This window comes from Dipodomys merriami, unplaced genomic scaffold (genome assembly GCF_024711535.1).
Source record: "Dipodomys merriami isolate MVZ:Mamm:240054 unplaced genomic scaffold, mDipMer1.0.p SCAF_14, whole genome shotgun sequence".
Classification (NCBI taxonomy): Eukaryota; Metazoa; Chordata; class Mammalia; order Rodentia; family Heteromyidae; genus Dipodomys; species Dipodomys merriami.
Window position 1 is genome coordinate 25601552 of NW_027202715.1, and position 21502 is coordinate 25623053.

The 21502-nt window shown below is 41.1% G+C and overlaps 1 protein-coding gene across 12 annotated transcripts in view; it reads left to right on the forward strand.

Annotated features, from left to right (window-relative positions):
• Nucleotides 1–13042, forward strand: part of Rhobtb1 (Rho related BTB domain containing 1) — a 129086-nt gene extending 116044 nt beyond the window's left edge. For all 12 annotated transcript variants that reach the window (XM_070021033.1, XM_070021036.1, XM_070021035.1 and 9 more), the window contains 4 exons: nucleotides 2137–2287; nucleotides 8099–8187; nucleotides 10974–11079; nucleotides 11466–13042. In XM_070021033.1, coding sequence (XP_069877134.1) covers nucleotides 2137–2287; nucleotides 8099–8187; nucleotides 10974–11079; nucleotides 11466–11635 — 516 coding nt within the window. In that variant the 3' untranslated portion in view covers nucleotides 11636–13042. The remainder of the gene's footprint in view (nucleotides 1–2136; nucleotides 2288–8098; nucleotides 8188–10973; nucleotides 11080–11465) is intronic.
• The last annotated feature ends 8460 nt before the right edge of the window (nucleotides 13043–21502 follow it).

Here is a 21502-nt window from a genome sequence, read left to right on the forward strand (position 1 = left end):
GAGCCATGAGAGCAGGAGAGGAAAGAAAGAGCAGAAAAACAATACCAACAAATCAGATCAACTCCAATGGAGAGCTGAAATGGGATGCCATGTTGACCAAAGGAAAGCCAGGAGATAAAGGAGACTTAGCACATGGCATCCCAACCCTGAGCTGTTCAGGGCGTAAATAGAGTCAAGGTCAGGGAGCAGGGTCACAGGAAACTCCAGTGTCTCTCGAGTTCAAAGCACAGGACTGACAGGCCCAGTCACCTATTGTCCAAGTGTCTGCCCCTGCCTCTTGGAATTCACCTGGGAGGTGGGACTTACCCTTCTTCCACCATGAAAACAAGATGGTACCAGTTAAACTCAATTCCCTATCCACTACTTGGCCAAGATGGCACCAGCCAGCTCCAACATCCCTGCTTCATAAGGACTAGGTCATACACTTCGTAGACCTGCAGCGAGGGTTGGTATGTACATGAAGATTCAAGAGAAACCCATAGGACCAAGTAACAAAATTGTGCATGAAACTCCATCAGCCAGTTGTACCCAAAGAATGCTAGTCGCTGTTGACATTTCCATTCTTCTCCTGTGATGGTTACTGTTGATGGTACCCGACTATTTGCCTAACAGAAGCATCCTTTCAAAAACTGTTATGAAAGAAAAAGGGAAACAGCGGCTCTTGGGTAGTGACAAACATCAGAACATTGAGGACACCGGCAGTATTAGAGCGGGACCACTCACTGGAATCCTGTTGCCAGAAATAACTTCTTTTTCACTTAAGATATCCATTTTCACATTTGTATTTCTAATGGGAATTTATTTTTTCTTTGAGGGATGAATTAGGAAACACTCTTAGCAAACAATCCTAAAAATTCAGATAACTTTCAAAACCCAGAAACTGGAGGAAGGAAAGCAGGGAGAAAAAGAGGGAAGAGGGAAGAGGGAAGGGGGGAGGGGGAAGGGGGAAACAGGAAGAGGGGAGGGGAAGGGTCTCAATGTTAAAAACCATTCCTGAAACAATACTTCATTGTTCTATAACCCAAACCATTGCCAGTAAGGACTTCTGGTACTACACAGCAACTCAGAACAGACACCAGAATTTTATTTCCTGAGCTTAAATCCCAGTCACTACTTCCTGGCTCTGTGACCTTTGAAATATGACATACTGTTCCTGAACTTCAATTTCCTTTTCTGTGAAATCAAAATAGCCTTCCTCTAGTGTGGTTACAAGGACCAAATGAGATATATGGAAAGCTCAGCACAGTGGCTGGTGTAGAGAAGGTCTTCTAGTAAGGTTCACTTTTGTCGTCATCCACATTCCAACAGAAAGGCCAAGTGGTACTATTCTGCAGCACCACAAGGCCTGTCTCACAGGGTTAATTAGGGAAAGTAAAGAATGTACACCCAAAATGACCCAGGCCCACCCATCTAGAACTGAATTTCCCAGGCATTCCCTGCCCCTACCATTGCCTTTATGTCAACAGTGCCCCAGACACTCAGGGAAAAGACCTGAGGAATCCCACAAGAAACAGTGAACCATCCCAACCAACCGACCCAACCCCAGATGTCCTTTGGATACTATGAATTCACAGAGACCTAATCATGTTCCAGAAGTTCTGAGTCCATGTGGTTGCGGGAAAACAAAATAACAGAATGTGTATATGATATTAATATTACTAAACAGGACATCAAAAACAAGCCAGTCACTGTAGCTACAGAAGCAGTTGTTCTTTCTCTATTTGGACATCTTAAAAGAGCCAGGCTTCGTCCTGTGTTGGCAACAGAGTGGATTGCAGCTCCCCCAACACCTGTCATGTTGCTAGGAGATTTCTTTCTCCACAATAGAGAGTTCTCGGGTACTTGGCAAGGAAGGCTCAAATGTCACCATACATTTACAACCCATTTGTCTGATTTACACATCCAGATAGCCATTTAAAAAATTCCAAATCAGGCTTTGTCAGGCAGCGCCACTCCATTGTCATCTACAAATCAAGCCGTTGTGTTTACACCCATAAATATTGTGTGGCTTCTATGTGCCGTCTCAAAGCAGGCATCTGAGACTTTCCAGCATGGTTTCACAGTGTTGGGATATTTATAAGCAGCAGAGTCTAAAACTTTCTCCAGCAGAGTTCAGCTTTGCCTATAATATTTCAGGTATATCTCCCGAACATAAACAAGATGTCAATGCAAGCAGTGTTGGATTATCTCTATACCAAGCAGTTGTCCCCCACCTTGGATCTGGATCCACTGGAACTAATTGCCTTGGCAAACAGATTTTGCCTGCCACACTTGGTTGCACTCGCAGGTAAGGCTGATGGCTTGGGTTGTGCAGTGTCTCACTGTCACATTTATCAGAGGGGGGGAAAAAAGCATATAAACAAAAACTAAGATTTCCAGGGAAGCAAAATTTGTTTTCATCCCCTCCCCTCACAAATGGCACTGTCTTACATAGGTGATATAAGCTGATCAAATCTATCAGACAATCTAATCCAACATACCATTCATAAGCACCTACTTGGGAGCAGGCCCTGTTTGGTGAAGTAAATATAAAAGGGAATAACGTAAGACCCCCCTCCTGGAGGCACATGCTATATCCTGTGAAATCATTGGTGGACTGGGGAGTTTTCAGTAAAAGTATCATGTCAACAGTATCATCAAAACGTATGCATAGGCGTGGTATTTAAGCCAGGAGACGCCTTAGGTTAGAACAGAGCCAGATTGCCCACTTCCAGACCTGACCCTTCTATTCAAAGACATTAGTCTTTAGCTAACCTGAGCCATGCATCTCAGGGTTCCCCCTTTTTAAATGTAAGTGGTTTGCTTAAAGCTGTTTTAGAAAATGTTCTGACACTGTCGCCTTCATTTGGGGGCGGGAGGGGGGGGGGAGGAGAAAAAGGAAGATTTGGCTTAACTTCAAAAGTCTTATCTGTGATTCCAAATATATTCAGTTGGTTAAGCAGAAGCAAGTCTATATAGAAGGTGGGCATTTAAATATCTTTTCAAAAAAACTCTTCATCCCTCAGTGGGGTCAATGAGCAATCTGGGTGTTTTTCACTATATTGGATTGATCCTAGTAACTATGACCGCAGAGCAAGACAGCTCCTGCCTTGTTCCCTAGTTTCCCTACATAAATTCTAACTGACTAACTGAGCAAATGGAAATAAGGATAGTACAGACCAGCCCGTCCCATGCACAGTTCATTGCCTGGCAAGATTTTAGATAAAAATGAAATCCCCTGTCTTCCAGGTTTCTACTATTCACTAACCAACTGGAAATCAAAGTCCTTCACCCTACTTTTTCCTCAATAGAAAAATTTGAGGCATCACTATTGTATTTCTTTAGGTGTTTTTAATCAATATACCTGAACACTAGATCTAAATGACTTAAACTACTCAAAGTTTTAAACACTAACTCTAGAAGATTTTCCCCAAGTATGAGTTCCAGCCCACCTAACTATCCACAGATTTTACAAGTGTTTGTCCTTTGAGGGTAATTCGAAATAACCAAAAGCAATTTTGACAAGTGTGTCAAACAAGATTTGTGACCAGTCATGGTTTTGTGCCACTTTTTGCTTAAATATTACAACTATCATAACATAGGATTGAGTTCTCCATGAAAAAAATAATAATAATAATGGGCCCAAAGAAACTTCTTGAGTGAACTCCAGGTTTCTTTGTTACTTTTATAAATGTTATTGCCATTATGATTATTTAATAAACAGCTTTCCAAGAAAATTCCTTGAATCATTTATATTATTTGACTGCACAGTCTCCTGCACAGTATTTAGAACATGTTTATGGGGTATTTAAACCTCAATCTCTGGAGTGAAAACGTTTTAGAAGCTAGTGTAAAATGAACGTCAAATGATGATGCAGTTACTTAAAATTAAAGAACCCTGATGACTTTTTTGGGAAAGTGAGTTTCAAATGGTTTTCAGTCCAGCTGAGGAGGGTTATAGCAAAGGAACCATAGCATTTTAGCTTCCATACAGACTAATCAGATGAAGACATAAGACTAAGAAGTACATAGAGCCAGAGCAAGAAGTAGGCTTGATTTGAACAATACAAACTTACCTCCAAGGTATTGCATAAACAATAACTGTTGTGTAAAACTAGAGCATTCAGGGTTGGGAAAGTGGCTCAGTGGTAGAGTGCTTGCCTTGCATGCATGAGGCCCTGGGTTCAATTCCTTAGCGCCACATAAACAGAAAAAGCCAGAAGTGGCTCAAGTGGTGGAGCTCTAGCCTTGAGCTGAAGAGCTGAAGGACAGCACCCAGGACCAGAGTTCAGGCCCCACAACTGACAGAAAAGAAAAAAAAAACTAAAGCATTCAGTTTGCAATAAAGCAAATATCACTGGAAGTGGCACTGTGGCTCAAGTTGTAGAGCGCTAATCTTGAGCTGAAGAGCTGAGAGACAGTGCCCAGGTCCAGAGTTCAAGTCCCACAATTGACAAAGAAAAGGAAGGAAAGTAGCAATCAGTACTCTGGATTCTAAAAAATTATTGGGGCTGGAAATGTGGCTTAGTGATAGAGAGCTTGCCTAGCATGCATTAAGCCCTGGGTTCGATTCCTTAGTACCACATAAACAGAAAAGTCCAGAAATAGTGCTGTGGCTTAAGTGGTAGAGTGCTAGCCATGAACCAAAGAAGCTCAGAGACAGTGCCCAGACCCTGAGTTTAAGCCTCAAGACTGGCCAAAGAAAGAGAAAGAAAGGAAGAAAGAAAGAAAGGAAGAAAGGAAGGAAGAAAGGAAGGAAGGAAGGAAGAAAGAAAGAAAGAAAGAAAGAAAGAAAGAAAGAAAGAAAGAAAGAAAGAAAGAAAGAAAGAAGAAAGAAAGAAAGAAAGAAAGAAAAAAAGAAGGAAGGAGAAAGAAAGAAAGAAAGAAAGAAAGAAAGAAAGAAAGAAAGAAAGAAAGAAAGAAAGAAAGAAAGAAAGAAAGAAAGAAAAAAGGAAAGGAAAGGCAAATATCACATTAAAGTCAATTGTGAACTTTTTCTGGTTTCATGGGAAATATTGAAGTGACATCTGCACTATAATATTGTAATCTTAAGCATGACAGTGTATTGTATCTTCTATAAAAGTACATACCTCAATTATAAAATAAAGATTGCTCTTTTAAAATGCTGAACAATTGTGTGAGCACTCAACTAGTTGTAATCTTTTTGCTAACGGAGAGTCTCCCTTATGACTGCTGGCGGATCAAGGCAAGGCAGTGGTGCCAAGTTTACGGTGGCCATGCCAATTTCTTAAAAGTTGGCACTGAAGTTTGCCGCATACATTGATCCTTCCTTTCACAAAAGATTGCTTGTAGCTTGTTTTTTTCAAAAACAAAAACAAAAAATCTGAAGCCCATATCTCCAATCCCTGCCTCCTTTTTAACACTTAGTTTATGTAATATTCAGATATGATGTCATTGCACCAGTGTTCCCAGCGTTTTATCCAAGAGTAATTTCTGACTGGACCAACTGCTTTCTTAGCTCATCAGTAAGCAGCAACACATTATATGTTAATGTTGCATCCCAAGATGGAAGCAATTCAGGCTCTAGTCCTCTTAGACAGTTCTCCCACTCCTCATTCTATCTATCTTGCAATTTCCACCACGTCTTGCTTCCCCCACTGACATCTGGAAGTCCTCATGGAGGACTTCCAAATGCCTTTAAGGTTATTTTGGCCTCTCCCCATGACTCACAAGAGTGAATGCTTTCCAGAAAGTTTCAATTTCTTTTGCTCAGATCCATCAGAGGAATCACTTCCTGCAACAACTATAGCCTTACTTACATAGATTTCTTAAATCATAAGATTTGAAAGGTAAAATTATCCCTCGGTCCATGACTGCAGAATGAATGTTTTGTTGGGCATGAAAATGAACATTATAAAATCGTATGTCTTTGTTAGATGTCTTAGATGGCCAGGTGCATTGCAAATAAGCACATATATTTTTTAAAGGAAGCTTTTCTCTGATATCTCAAGAGTGGGCTTAAAATACTCAGGAAGCTGTGTTGCAAATGGATATGCTGTCACCCAGACTTTACTATTCTGTTCATAGTGCACAGGCAGAGCAAATAGTGTAGATCTTAAGGGTCCAATAGTTTTCCAAGTAGAAAGTGAGTACTGACTTCAACTTAAAAGTTACCAGCTACATTAGCCCTTTTAACAAGAGAGTCTTCTTGTCTATTGACGCTTTAGAGCCAAGCACAGACTTCTCTCTAGCTATGGAAGTACTCAATGGTATCCCATCATTTCAGGCTCTTTGTCTCCATTGGAAATCTGTGGTGTGTAGCTACCTTCAATTCACTAAGGGTATTGTCTAGATATTTTGGATAACTTGCTGCAGCTTCTTTACCAGCATTTATCTGTTTTATGGAGATATCTGTTTTCTTAAACCTTAGGAACCCACCTCTGCTGGCTTCCACCTTTTTAAGGGTGTTGAGTCTTGCTTTAGAATAGCCTTTGGCTTAAGGAAATATTGTGCTTGGTTTGATTATCATTTCAGGCCACTAAAACTTTCTCCAAAGCAGCTATTTCTCTTTCTTAACATTTGTGTGCTGCTCACTGGAGTGGCACTTTTTATTTCTCTCAAGAACTTCTCTTTCACAATCATAACTTAAACTCTGTAATAGAAGAAGCCTAGCTTTAGATCTGCCCTAGCTTTTTACATAGCTTTCCCATTAAATAGCAATCATTTCTAGCTTTTCACTGACAGTGAGAGATATATGACTTATAATCCACAAGGCTTATTAATTAGCCTAATTTCAGTGCTATATGTCATAAAGAGGTGTAAGGAAAGAAGAGAAACTTAGAGAAATAAGCTCATCAGTGGAGCAATTAGAACACATGCAACAAGTATCTATGAAAGTTCACCATCTTCCATGGGTCCAGTCTCTGGTGCCTGAAAGCAATTATGTTAATTACACCAGAACAGATGTAATATAATGATGAAAGTGTTTGAAATACTCCAAGAAGTACCAACATGTGTAACTAAGACATAAATTGAAAAATGGCACAAACAGACTTACTTGACAAAGTCTTCCCATTATCTCCAAAGTGCAATCCAGTGAAGTGCACTAAAATGAGGAACATGTTAATATTAGATTAGAACAAGCCCTATGCTAGAGATGACATCAGCATCGAGGAACAAGAAATGCAAGACTGGGCTAGGAATGTGGCATAGTGGTAGAGTGCTTGCTCAGCATGCATGAAAAAGCCAGAAGTGGCACTCTGGCTCAAGTAGTAGAGTGCTAACCTTGAGCAAAAAAAAGCTCAGGGACAGTGCTCAGGTCCTGAGTTCAAGCCCCAGGACTGGCAAGAAAGAAATGCAGGATCAAGAGTCGATACATACATGCCAATCCCAGAAGCAGGAGACAACCCCCGACACAGGCAAGAAACATCTCAACCTTAGAACCACAATTCTGCATTCAGCTTACAACAGTTGGACACAGATTCCCAAGCAGCAATCCTAGTTATCCCAACTGGATTTTTGTAACATCTAATTGAAACTCTCTCCCACCTGTGTAGCCTAAGAGGTTGAACAATATGCCATGCCTCTGGCACTGCTGATACAGAGGTATACATTCACCTATCTAACTCACTGAGATGTATACATTCACCTATCTAATTCACCGAGTAGAGATAAATACCAAAACTGTTGAACATGAACATGTCTAGAGAATTCCTGGAAGCTGCTGGACAGTCTGGAGCCACACTGTCCAGCAGAACTGTCTTGCATGGTTATAAAAGTTCTATACCTGCATCACCCAGTGTAGAAGACATATGGACTTTTGAGTAATTAATGTGCCTGGTGTCACTGAGGAGTTGAACTTTAATTTCATCCACCATTGATTATCTGAAGTAGTCTTCTTTGGCCCAAGGGCAGTGCAGATCTGGGGAAAATGGACTACTTCAGAAGCCCAGATAAGAGTTCCCAAAGATGATGGTGCAGTAGCATACAAAAAGCCCCCCTCCCCATCAGAATCTAGTCTACATTCAGTATATGCACCTGCCCTTAGCAGTCCGTGTTCCATATGGTCTTTCTCTTAAGACGTTGCAGACCAGCCCCTTGGGTAAGAGTCCTAGCCTGTGGAGTGCTATTTAACTGCCCCCTGTCCTTCTCTTCCCAGAACAGCATGCCGTTCAAGAGCTGACCAAGGCCGCAGTGAGCGGTTTGGGCATCGATGGCGAAGTGCTCTCTTACTTGGAACTAGCCCAGGTTTGTAGCAGTTTTCCCTTTACCTCTGAAGTGTGTTCAACTAGTTCATTTAATGCTGATAAAACATTCCATCGTTGCATCTGTCTAAATAAAGATGTCACCACTGAGTCACAGAGGCCCCCTGTGTGTACTGAGAAGATCTGAGAGTTTTACATTTCAGGCACCATTTGCCCTGCTGGGCTTCCTTTGAAAACACAAGGACCCCCACACCCACACCAGTCCCATTGTTCCCTAAGGAGCTGACTATAAGCACAGGAAAACCACTGGAGTAAAACAGAAGGAGGTGGTGTCTCTCTTCCTTCTTGAACATGTATTTGGCCAAGAACAGACAATTTCTAGAATTCCATGAAAGCCCAGAAATGTACTCCTCCTATATTAATGGACATTTTGCTGGAGCTCTTCTATATTTTCCATATTAGTTTTTGTACATACCAACATCCATAAATCCAAGACATAAACATGGTCTTCTAAAGAAGCTCCTAGCTCCAGCTCATCTTTTATCAAGTAACTTGGTCAAGGCACAAAGCTAAGCTCTGCCTTGGTGTCTACCCATAAGAAATGAGGATACTGAGTCACAACCGCTGAGACCTTGCAGAACATTTGTACAAACAAAAGGGAAAGAATGTTCAAGAAAGAGCCCTGAAGAGCAGAGCCTCTCATAGTCCAAGGTTCACCTGCAAAAGGATCTCATCCTTGGTATGACAGAGGAACGGTGAGAAAGGAGGATAAATTCTGCAGTCTTTTTTGTGCTTTTGAGTTTGGCTTTCTTGGTTCTTTCTCTGTAGTAGGGCTTTGGTTAACTCTTAGGCAATTTAAACCATTAATTCTCAAGGGGTAGTAGATTATTCCATGGTGAAGAAAGTGGCAATGCAGATTATTCCAGGGTGAAGAAAGTGGCAATGCAGCAGGTGTCAGGCAGGCCATCCAACTGTGGCCATAGGAGATGGCTCAGATTCAAAGGGGAAAAAGGTGAAAGAGGACTTGGAGCAGCTTATTCACTCTGACCCAACATTCAATAAATATTTGTTACTTTTTCCCCAACCCAATATGAAAACCAGTCTGCTAAAGACTGCAGTAAAAGCTGACAGATACCCTATTGCAGTAGAATCAGCAAGCCCCTGCCAATAATCTAGATTTTCCATCTACGATCTGAAATGTGGGGGCATTATCTACCATATCTGAGACTAAAGATCTAAACAAATGTTGAAAGTTTGCCTCAGTAAAGTATGAAGAGAAGAAAATAGGGAGTTTTTGAAGCACCCCCACACATACACACAATTTGACTTGGACATTGCCCAATACGAATCCGTCATCATAAAGAAAAGGGAACTGAGTCACAATTGCAAATAGTACCAGTTCACTTGGGGTGATGATTTGAAGTAGTGTTTGTTTACTCTGTGTTCCCATCTGTCCCAGCCTCCCACACTGCCCCCGCCACACCCACACCCTGGAAGGCAGTGTGATTACTTGCTTAAGCCCTGACAAGCCTTCACAGGAAGAGCTCGGATGTAGTCTCTCACGTCCTCACTCATTAGTTAGCCAGTACTCAGGGATGTGCTCTTAATAGTTCACTGAGGATGATATGGGAACCTGACCTGTTGTATTTTCCAATCTCTGTGGTATAAATACTACTGTGAAGGTTGGTTTGAACAATATGGATTCACTGCGTTAAGAAAGAGTGGGGAAGCTCTGGTCCAGCCTTCCCAGAAAGAATTGGAAGTATCGGCCTTAAACTAGCCCAGATGTCAGAGCTGTGACCTTTCAACTCCCTTGAGTGGGCTTCGGAAGCATCAGGCTTTGCTAGCTTTTCACAGGAGAGATGCCAGCCACAGGGGAACCACATAGGAGGGTCCAAGATTTCATCTGGCCTAAGAAACGTCTGAGAAGGGCATAAGACACATCCTGCCAGATCTTACAAGATGAAGGGGGTGTTGGCTCGCATCGGGGTGGGGGGGGGCACTGGGTCTTTTTTTGGTCACAGTAACCTCAACTACCATGTCTCTGAGCCTCTGTCTGCCAAGAAAGAATGGGTGGAGTGTTTGGATGCCTTCCAGCTTGCCCCTAAGCCAGCTCTTCTTATGTAACCAAAGGACAGGTATAGAACAGTCATGTGTTCTGCAGTCTCCTCTTTCTCATCTTTGGCCCCAGCAAGTTGAGCTCTGACATGTGACCCAAAGTATTCCATTGCCCAAGCTTCCTTAAACAGAGATGACATCGCTGCTTTCTGTTACTGGCTGGTGTCTTCCAGAGGGCACCCGGTGGCATATCACTAGCAGGCCAGGTGGCAGGGAAGGGTGGGAGGGTGCAGTGTCCGTTAATCTCCCGATGAGATGCAATGATAATTTTGGGTTATCCTGAGGGAGGAGGGGTAAAGGAGGTCATGCCAGGTACTACCCTTGATTGTTATGGCCAGTGTTAAACTGCGAAGACAAAAGAGATTTAATGAATGGGTTCTATAACTATTTCCCTTCACTCCTACAATGGTTTAAGTCTCAGTTTAAAAAAAAAATGTAGATAGGCACCAGTGTCTCACACCAGTAATCTTAGTTACTCATGTGGCTGAGATCTGAGAAGACTGCCTGGGAAGGAAAGTCTGTGAGACTGTTATTTCCAATTAGCCACCGAAAAGCCATAAGTATGACTCAATTGGCAGAGTAGCAGCCTTGAGCAAAACAAAAAAAGCAAACAGACAGCAGCACCTGGGCCCTGAGTTCAGGCCCCAGAATCAGAAGGGGAAAAAAAAGAGAGAAGAAAAGGTATTAACTCCTTTGATCCCTTTTCTACAGTTTCACAATGCTAACCAATTGGCTGCCTGGTGTTTGCACCACATCTGCACCAACTACAACAGTGTGTGCTCCAAGTTCCGCAAAGAAATCAAATCTAAATCCGCAGGTGAGACCGTGTGTTGTAATCCCCATTTGTCCCATTCTCCTCCTCCCTGACAGATGCATCTACCCCCTCCCTCCTGGTGGCCCTGGGTGTGGGGGAGAGGCAGAAGGAGGAGCCTGCTGAGCAGACAACTTGTGGAGAATCCCTGCATGCAGAGATTTTGCCCAGGAGCAAGTTTAGACTCTCTGAGTTCTGAGTCTCTGCTGCCTGGCTACATGACTTACAGGCAAGAAATTCTACCTCTCAACAAACTTGAGCGTCACAGTCTGCAAGTGACTCTAGTTGTCCCACACCACATGAGACAGTGTGACTGACATAGAATCTGAGGCCTCCCGCATAGAACAGGTAGTGATGGACAGAAATGACCATCAGTCTCTTTCTCTTGCCAGAAAACCAGGAGTACTTCGAACGGCACCGCTGGCCCCCAGTGTGGTACCTGAAGGAGGAAGACCACTACCAGCGCGTGAAAAGGGAGCGGGAGAAGGAAGATATCGCATTGAATAAACATCACTCAAGACGAAAGTGGTGCTTCTGGAATTCATCTCCAGCAGTGGCCTGAAGAGGAAGAGAGAAGACACCCAGTAAATGTGATACTCCACTTTTAAAAGCACTACTGTAAAATTAGTCTTCTGATTAGAGATATGACTGTAGTTCAGGTTTCAGGCACTGACCTTCCTCCACTTTTGTGCATTTCTCTTCCTTAGGATCAAAGCACAAGCTCACCATCAATGAGCCTGGACAAAACAAAAAAAAAAAAAAAAAGGGAAACTGACTCTCACTGCATTCCTTAAACTGATAGGTATATTTTTCTGTTAGGGAGGCTTAATAAACTTTAGTCCGTTATTTTGTTTCTTTTTATACAAAAAAAAAAAATCCAGCTTTCATGTTTCAGATTCCAAATTGGAAACTATTTTTATATGGTCTCTTGTATTTTGTTGAAATGAAAATACTATGTATTACTTTATTTTACAGGCCACAAATTGACCATGAAGTTGCCCACAAGGCTAAGCATCATTACATAATTAGAAGGTTATCCTTTTTTTTGTGATGTAAAGGGTTGGATTGAAATCCCCGAGAGCGCAAGCTGAAAGTGCTTAATCTTTGTGCTGCTGGATAACATCAGTATAATTACCAACTCTACTCAAAGAATGTGTATTTACAATATTTGCTGTGTAAGTGCTAGTAATTATATGGTTCTATGTGCCATGTAAAATATAGTGATAGCAAATATTCTGTTGTTTAACATGTCTAGATTCAAGATAATCTTTATAATCATTAGAAGGGCTTATTAAATCCCAGCATTATCCAGGGCAAACTCACTGGTGGGCCTGACTACATAAGAAATGCTAGAGCTAAAGCATTGGTATCTGGATTGCTGTGTTAGGTTTGTAGCTCTCGATGTTCCTTGGTCCTGCCATGCTTCTGCATGCAGACTTTACATTGACTTGAACTGAGATGAGCAAGGGACAAGGTCCCCAAACTTGTCCCACCATCCTACAGGCTGATCACCTCTCACCACCAGAAACAGGCTTCCTCAAGTCTCTGACCTGCAGTCAACGTTACAAAGATGCATATTTTAACTCTTTCCAGGGAAAAATTCATGTCACTGCAGAAAGAGGCCACGGCAGACCACCCACTCCTGCTGAAATACAGCAGGGCCTATGAAAGCACAAAGCTAGAGGCTGGGTCCCTGCCTTCTCCAACCCAGAAAGAAATCTAATACCAAGAGCCTAGGAAATGGTGCTATTGTGAGTTAGTACTGACCCTTTGTCCTTCTGAATTTTCAGTGTTAAAATAGAAAGTAGAGTAGAGAGTGGGTGAGGTTTCAAGAGGCAGTTTAGATCATTGCTTCTCTGAACATTAAGATGTTACAGGAAACACAACACCACACACACACACACACACACACACACACACACACACACACACACACACACACACACACACACACACACACACACACACACACACACAAAGCATTGTAAAGGGCAGAACCCCCCATACCTGCCACAGGATATTGTGGGTTGTCACTGGGTCTCATTCTGTTGGAAGAAGGTCAACTTACTGATGCTAAGGGCTATTTTTGTTTTGTTTGTTTTTTGTTTTCTAACTTTCCAAAAGATGAAAAAGACACCACTTCAAATGCCATATGCATTTGAAGATCTGTCTGTATTACAGGTGGACGTTTATTCCTGGCGCTGGAAACATACCAGATAGGAGGGTTTAGAGAAGGCCACAAATGTATCACTTTCTCGTGGCAAGGGGAGGGAACAGTGGGAAAGAGATGGTGACAAATGCATCCACCTAAACTTTTTTCAATAAGAATGTAAATCATTAATGGAAGGAGGAAACAGAATAGAGGATATATGTCAATACTCAAGGAGAATTGGCATCTATCATGATAGAGGTTGAGTTTTCAATGAGTAGTCATAGTTGAATTTATACAACCAAAGCTTCCATTTGATTGTAATCTTGCCAAAATACAGTGGACATATAAATGAACGTGGGGTATAAGCAATAATATCCACTAGTGTTGTTATCAGCTACTGTAACCAAGTGGCTGGTTCATTTGGTTGATGCTGATTATGGCCTTTAACTATGGTGGTTTGTTTTCGTGTTTTTTATTTCACAAAATAAAAGCCAATAAAATTGTTTAGCTACAAAATGTCTCCAGTTTTGTTTCAAAGACTAGCATCGTATCGCGTGAGTAATTTAATAACATTTGTAAAACTTACAAACATTGAGAGGCGTGGGTGATGGGAGCCTGTCTGTGTGTACTCAGTGACAAAACAGCTTGGATGATGGTCATCTCTGATTGTCTGCAGAAATTCAGTGGCATGAGGTCAATGAGGCTTGTGGCTTTTTGCTCTTAGGTAGTAGAATTACGTCATTTGACTCATTGCCACCTTGGTGAAGGGGAGGGGAAAACTTTCCCACCCTGATCCTCCCGGAATGAGTACAGTCAGGATGTGGACTTTTCTGCTAGTGATCAACTGAGAGGTTGGGATTAGGAGACTCAGAGGAAGTCTGAAAAAGACTGGGGAAATTTGTAAACAATTTCAGAGGTAATAGAAGACTGTCATGAAATCTACTGGTGGAGCTTTTCTGTATAACTTCTCTGTACTCTCTTGGGAAGGGGTTGACCACTAGAAGAAGTAAGACGTATGAAGCAGAGAATGGGATTTACAGCACATTCCCACACCTTTTAAAGGTGAGTATCCTCAGGTATGGCACCTAGGCATGCCAGTAGTCTTACCTATAGAAATTCCTGGTCCTATGTATCTCCTAGGGGGTCTGGAATTGACCCCTGAAGTGACATGGGGGGAAACAAAATGAAAATCCTATTGGTACAGAGGAACTGAAATATTTTTATTATACATGCTCAGATGCCAAAGGTCAGTGATCCTACAATGTTTCTGTTGATTTTATTGGCATAGCCATTGGCAGCATTCAGTTTTTCATCACTATGACATTGGCTAAATAGAATGAATTGTGCTAGTCAGGGGGGGATACTGAGTCCTCAGCTTGAAAACTTTTGTAATTTTTAAGTGCATGCTTATCTTCAAGATGAAGGCTTAACAGTCTTTTCTTGAATTGAGAGTTTTTAAGGTGGACAGAAGACAGGTAGGTAGACAGACAGACAGACAGACAGATCTCCTAATTGGATGCTGATAGACAAGCTACAGTAATTTTTTTCTGGAAGAATGCAACTATTGCAGGAAAGCTGTGATGTTAAAAGTCAAGGACAATATGTTTTGCTGCATATGTATTTGTGAGTGTGGTAACCAAACAGCAAAACAAAGCAAGAAGAAGGGAAAGAGAGAAGTAAAGGCAACAACAAAAAATGAGGGAGAAAATCCATTGACCAAAACTATGGGAGTTGAATTAAGAAGTCTAAGCCACATTCTTTTGCAGAGTGCTAAATTAGATTATCACCAAACTTTGTATCTGAGTTGATATATTTGTTTTCATAGTGATTTTGAACTCACAACAAACAGCTGTTCTACCACGTGAGTCCTTTTTGCTTTAGTTATTTTTCAGATAGGTTCTTGTACCCTCTGCTAATGCCAGCATTAAGCTGTGGTTTTCCCAATATCTTGGATTACTGACATGCACCACCATGCCTGGCTTGTTCCTTCGGATAGGATCTCCGAGTTGTGTTCAGCCCAACTTAATTGATTTTCTCATAAAGAGGTTGCTCTCTTGAATTTTCAATTAAAGGCAGGTAATGTGTGCATCAGGAAAGATTTAACATTAGAAAAGTGAGTGAAGATGCTTGTGTGGCGCACTTGGTATCCTACAAAGCAATGCTATGGAGAAGCAATGTAATTTCACTTGGAGGAAGTTGCAAATTCACCCTTCGCTGACATTGCTTCTCACTGGCTATTTTTACTTGAGACATTTAGATACATGGTGGTGTTATGTGTTTTTTTTTAAACTAGGTTAATGTACAGGTGCTCTTCAGTTATTTATAGATATTGTCTAAAATACAAGGGAATGATTTATGGACAGATAATTCCTGTGTAAAAGCCAATTAATCACACAGTTGCACATCCACAGACTTGAATGCACTGTAAACAAGAATAATGGACACAAAGTAACTGGCCAGAGATTTGCTCTGGTGTCCCCTGTTTCCAGAGCACATCTTTGTAACAGAGATCCCTGGAGACTCAAGATGAATTAGGAGCTACCTTTATGTGGCCCATGGAAGGAGTACTAAGTTCTTGGAATCCAAATATGTTCTCAAATCCCAAAAGCAAAATTTATGAGACATTACAGGTGATCAATAAGGAATTCTGCTTGGATGCCAACCGACATATTTTATAGCATCCCAATATGAGACATGTATCTTTTGGATGATTGATGAAGGTCCTCATCACAGAGATACACTCATGACATATTGCATTTATCATGGGGAAAGATCCACAACCTCTCTGTGCTTTACTCTTCTAGAAAATGAGAACCAATTTCACTGAGATTGCTGGGCACAATATTTTCCCCCATAGTGAATAGTTAGTAAACGGTAAGCAAAACAAATGAAGTTGAACCTCTGTATTCAGCATATTCTAAAAACAAGACATGAACCAAAGGAAGGCAACCATATAAATTACAGAGTAAAACAATTCTGTGCCATTCTCTTCAATATTCTTAGTGCTTCCTGAAAATTATTAAAGAAGTAAAAAATAGATTTGCTAAGAGCTAAGAATGGGATTATTGAGACGGCTGAGGCAGGAGGATTGCCTTCAAGGTCAGCCTGGGCTGCACAGTGAAACACTGTTTCAACAAAAATCAGAAAGGGGGAGAGAGGGAAGAGAGCAGAGGGGAGTGAAAGGGAGTGAAAGGAACTGAACAAGAGTTGTTAAGGGAAAATCTGTGGATGAGAACATGGGAAGGAGTAGAATTCCATGGCTCTAATAATGTTGGACTATCACCAGGCCTAAGTTGGCTGAACCTCTAAATCATTAAAATGCTTTCTTTTTAATGCTCCCAATCTTTTTCTTTTCTTTTTATTTTATTTTATTTTATTTGTGAACATACTGTACAGAGGGGTTACAATTACATGGGCAGGATAATGCATACATTTCTTACCAAGCATTGCAGCCTCCTCCTTTGTTTACCCTTCACATCCCTTTCCAGCCTCCCCCCTCCCCCCCACCCAATCCTTCCCCCTCCCCCCCCCCACCGCCATTGTAAAGCTCGTTTTGACATGACAATTTGTACTTCTCATTGTTGCAACAGGTCCACCTGAATCCTTAAACGACTTGTTTTTCCCCATCTCCTCCACAAGTTATACTGACATCAAATATAGTGAAAGCAGGGGTTATACTGTGGGGGAGGGACATACAAAGCAACAAAGAGATAATCTTATAAATGCGTTAGAAACACATGCATGAAAGAAACGAAAACATTAAAATACATATCTAAGGGTTCATTTTCCTAACATCACATTATCTGACCTTTTCCACTTGACTCATACATATACTAGATATTGCAAATAAGGGAAACCATGGGACCTGTGTTTCTTTGGGCCTGGCCTACTTCACTTAATATAATTTTTTCCAAGTTTTTCCATTTCCTAACAAATGGGGCAATGTCATTCTTTCTGATGGAGATGATGGTTGTGGGGCTTGCACTCTGGGACTTGGCGCTGTCCCTCAGCTCTTCAGCTCAGGGCTAGCACTGTACCACTTGAGCCACAGTGCCATTTCTGGCCTTTTCTGTTTATGTGGTGCTGAGGAATTGAACCCAGGGCCTCATGCATTCAAGGCAAGCACTCTACCACTGAGCCACCTTCCCTGCCCTATTTTTTTTTCTTATTTGAAGATTAGACACAGAAATTCTAGTTAATGATTGTGTTCATTTGTTTCTTCTGATGTTGCTATAAGTGGATAACCATAGTCAGAATAAAGGATGTGAGGGTCTCTGGCTCATGGTTCTGGAACCTGAGAAGTGGAAGAGCATTGGTACCATGGCTGTCCACCATCTTCTACACCTTAACATGGGGGAGGTCATCACATGGTTACAAAGCAGTATGCACCAGCTCAGCTGCCCCATCCTCGTTTCACAAAGCCACCAGTCCCACCATGGGGGCATATCCAACCTTATCTAGTTATTTTCCAAGACCCCATTTGAAATACCATATGAATTGGGAGATTAAGTTGAGAGGGGGATATTTAAATCATAGAAGTCATACTCCTCAATTCTTTTTTTTTTTTTACCATAAAACAATTTTTTTAATTGTGAAAATACCGTACAGAGGGGATACAATTACATGATCATGGTAATGAGTACATTTCTTATCAAGCATTGTTGCATCCTCCTTTGTATCCCCTTCCCATCCCTTCCCAGCTTCCCCCCCATCTCGCACCCCGGCCAAAGTTGTAAAGTTCATTTTTCAACATAACATCTTGTACATCTCTTTGTTGCAATGGGTCCACCTGAATCCCTATTTAAACGATTTGTTTTTTCCCTTCCCCTCCACAAATTATACCGACATCAAATATAGTGAAAGCAGGGGTTATACTGTGGGGAAGGGACACACAAAACAACAAAGAAATCATCTTATAAATGTGTTAGAAACAATCGCAAGAAAGAAAAGACATTTGTCTTCCTCAGTCAGTGCAAGACACCTTTTCTTTTCTTTTTTTATTTTGTTTCCTCCTCTTCCCTAATTCCCACGCCTGCATTATGTTCAATATTTGCCTTTAAAGATGTGAGTTCATACAGTTTTGTTTCATATGCATAGTTATGCAAATGGTTCCCCATTAAAATTCCACACTGTTATCTACTTTCCTGACTCCATATTGGCTTGGAAACCTAACTATGTTACACTGTTTGCATCTTGTCCTTTGCCTTCTCTGGCTGCCTAGTATTCAATATGCTAAATCCAGCATATTTGTTTTTCCCCCCCCCCATTCCATTAGTGATAGAGCCACTAATCAATTCCCAGTCTTGGAGCAATACAGTGAACCTCTTTATACATGCCCTGGGTCAAGATCTAAGAATGGATTCCTGTTCTGGAATGAATCAAAACCTTCTAAGGTAATGGACCCATGTGGGAACACTGGACTAGGTGTTCTGTTAGGAAAAATTGTTCTTTCCCCAGTATTAAAGCAACATGATTCAGCAGAATTCAAAGTCATAAAGATCTGGCAGGCTCTGACCCAGTCCAGAGACTTTCTGTCCTCTGAATAGCAAGAGGAGAAAACTAAGTTTAGCTTTCTGCCACCTGAGAGGCTCATAGAGACTTTCATGATGGTGAAAGTTATGACCTATAGGAGTGAGTTATTATTCTGTCCCATCTCCCTTTGGTAGGTTGTATCTTCTGACACCCATGAGAGACAAGAGGCCAAGGTGACTTCTCAGGAACCCCTTGAATATTCAGACTCTTGCTTTCCTATGTTTAAAAGATTCCCTAGCTGATTTAAATTCTTCCCAATGTATGTAGGTACAGCATAAATATGTACAATTTTTATTTGTTAATTACACCTCCAAACTCTGGGGAAACTTCCTAGTAAATTTGCACACATGTGCTGAAGGTTGCTTTCTGTGTTTTGTTGTTTCACATGTGAAATCTAAAGAAAAACCAAGCTGCTAATGCTAATTCTGTAGCTTATCCAAACTGTCCCTCAGAAGTCCTAAAGAGATGTTCTCTAGAACATAGTGTTTCCTTTTCTCTTAGTTTCCTGCTCCCGAGGATACTCCAGAGACCTCCATCTGTGTACATGGACTTCTCTTCTGTCGACCACTGAATTGCTCTCTCACCCTTCGCCCCCACTGCCGCTGCCATCAAGATAGTTGTCTTCCCACTTTATATACCTGAGCAATTGCTTGAAAAATCTGTCCTTCAATGTAAATGGTCAACTATTTGAAGTTTTTAACTATTAGAGAATAGGTCAACAATCTGTTATTATGATATTATGTGAACTGTCTCTCCAACAAATGTTAGTTACTGCTAGTTATTTATTTTGCTTATATTTGCATAGAATACCTTGATGAACAGACCTCAAGTGCTCTCAGTTTCATTAACATGTTCCTTTATCTCAGCTGACTGGGGAGACCAGTGTTCCAAGTCTTGATACCACCACACCAGAGTTCAAAACACTGGTGAAGAAACCATACTGACAAAATGTAATGTTTTAAAAATATGTGTTATGGCTGTGTGATATCTGTGTTTTGTGAGACTTTATCTCATTCCATTCTCATAACATTAATTTTTTACAGGGAGTACAGTGAGTTTCTCAGAAGCAGACCCTGGATGAAGATTCATAAGCAAGTGGTTTCTGTAGTTAGTCCTTTGGGATGTGATCAACAAAGGTGGAGGGGACTAGGAAGGATAAGAAGCCAAGTAGGGAGAGGGAAGTTTGGGAAATCTTACTCAACCCTGCTACACCATCACTGAGTTGGATTAGAATACAGTGAGAATCAAAGGGACCACGTGATCAGAGAGTCTGCTTTAAGAAGACCTTAATATTCTGTTACTACTTTGAATACTGGAATCTAAGTCTAACTCCTATTTTTAATCAGAGCATTCTTTCAGCTTTCCAAATTGTAAGCAGCCTGGCTTATTGGATCTTATTTTTGGCTTTATTCAAACACTTGTGCAGAATAGAATAGTTTTATTGATCCATAGATCATCTTGCAATTTCCTGAGAAAAAGTAGAGAAAGTAAATATCTGAACTCATCCTGGTGTAGTGTCATTTCATTTTCTTTACAGGTTGAGCTGTTTCTGAGTGGTGGATATCTTAATAATAGAGTAAATTACGTTTGTATGTGTGAAGGTTGCCTGTATTGTAACTGGCTCTTTCCAAAAATGGAATTCATCTCTGTTTCAATGGGGATGTTCTTTGTGACTATGTAATTCCTAAAGCAGAAATGATGGCATTCGTACCAGTTGGAATATAACACTTCTGTCTTAAAAAAATACTTGGTGGAAGCAAAACCCTCAGATGATAGACATGAAAGACTGTTTCTATGCTATGTGCCAGATATGGTGGTACACTTCTATAATCCCAGCACTCAGGAGGAAGAGGGAGGACTATAAATTTGAGGCCAGCCTGGATTACATAGGGATTCAATGTCTCAGAAATCCAAATAACAACAAAATAATGTCATGAGCCAAAAATCTACCCAGGAGATCAGATCTAGGTCTGAAGAAAATTCTAGATATCATTTTTCCTAAACAAGACTACCTAAAGGTCTCTTTGATTCTTACATCTGGAGAATATGTATCACTTTCCCCATCTCACTTCCTCACTCCCAAGTCTGACCTCTGCTTCTAGGCATCCATGTAGAAATTCCTTTTGACCAACATCACACCACATGTAAACAGATGATGCAAAGGAAGATGTTTTCTGACAAGGCAGGCAGAAAACACCCGTCATTTAAACATCACAGAAATTCAAACTCTATGACCTTAAATCCCTGGCACCAGAACAATTTCAGCCACTATATTTTGCCAGCGGGTGGCTTCTTCAGTCCTGGAAATCTCTTCTACCAGCATGGAGCCAATTATCTACTCTTATATTAGGAAGCCTGGGGATCAGATGTTGACTCAGCCTTCCTCCTTCCCTGCCAAAGGCTTGATCTGAGAATCACCACAAACCATTTCAATTCATCCAGGACTTTTTGAACTTCTATGAGCTCAAAATAGTATGAGACTTTGTCTCTGGTTTTAGAGGGCATCTAGGATCTGGTTTTTATGCACCCAAATAATAGCAAGACAATAAACCAAAATTAATATTATAGATCAACTGTGGAAAAGTTTCCATCTCATCTGCTAATTCAAATCAGCAATGCCTGCTTGTGCTGATAGTGATTCAGAGTCACAGTCATATTCGAGGATAGATTCCTGAGCATTTGACATAGCTCTGGGAAAAAGGATTTAAAAGGACTAATAGGAAAATTATCTAGGTAGTGATCATT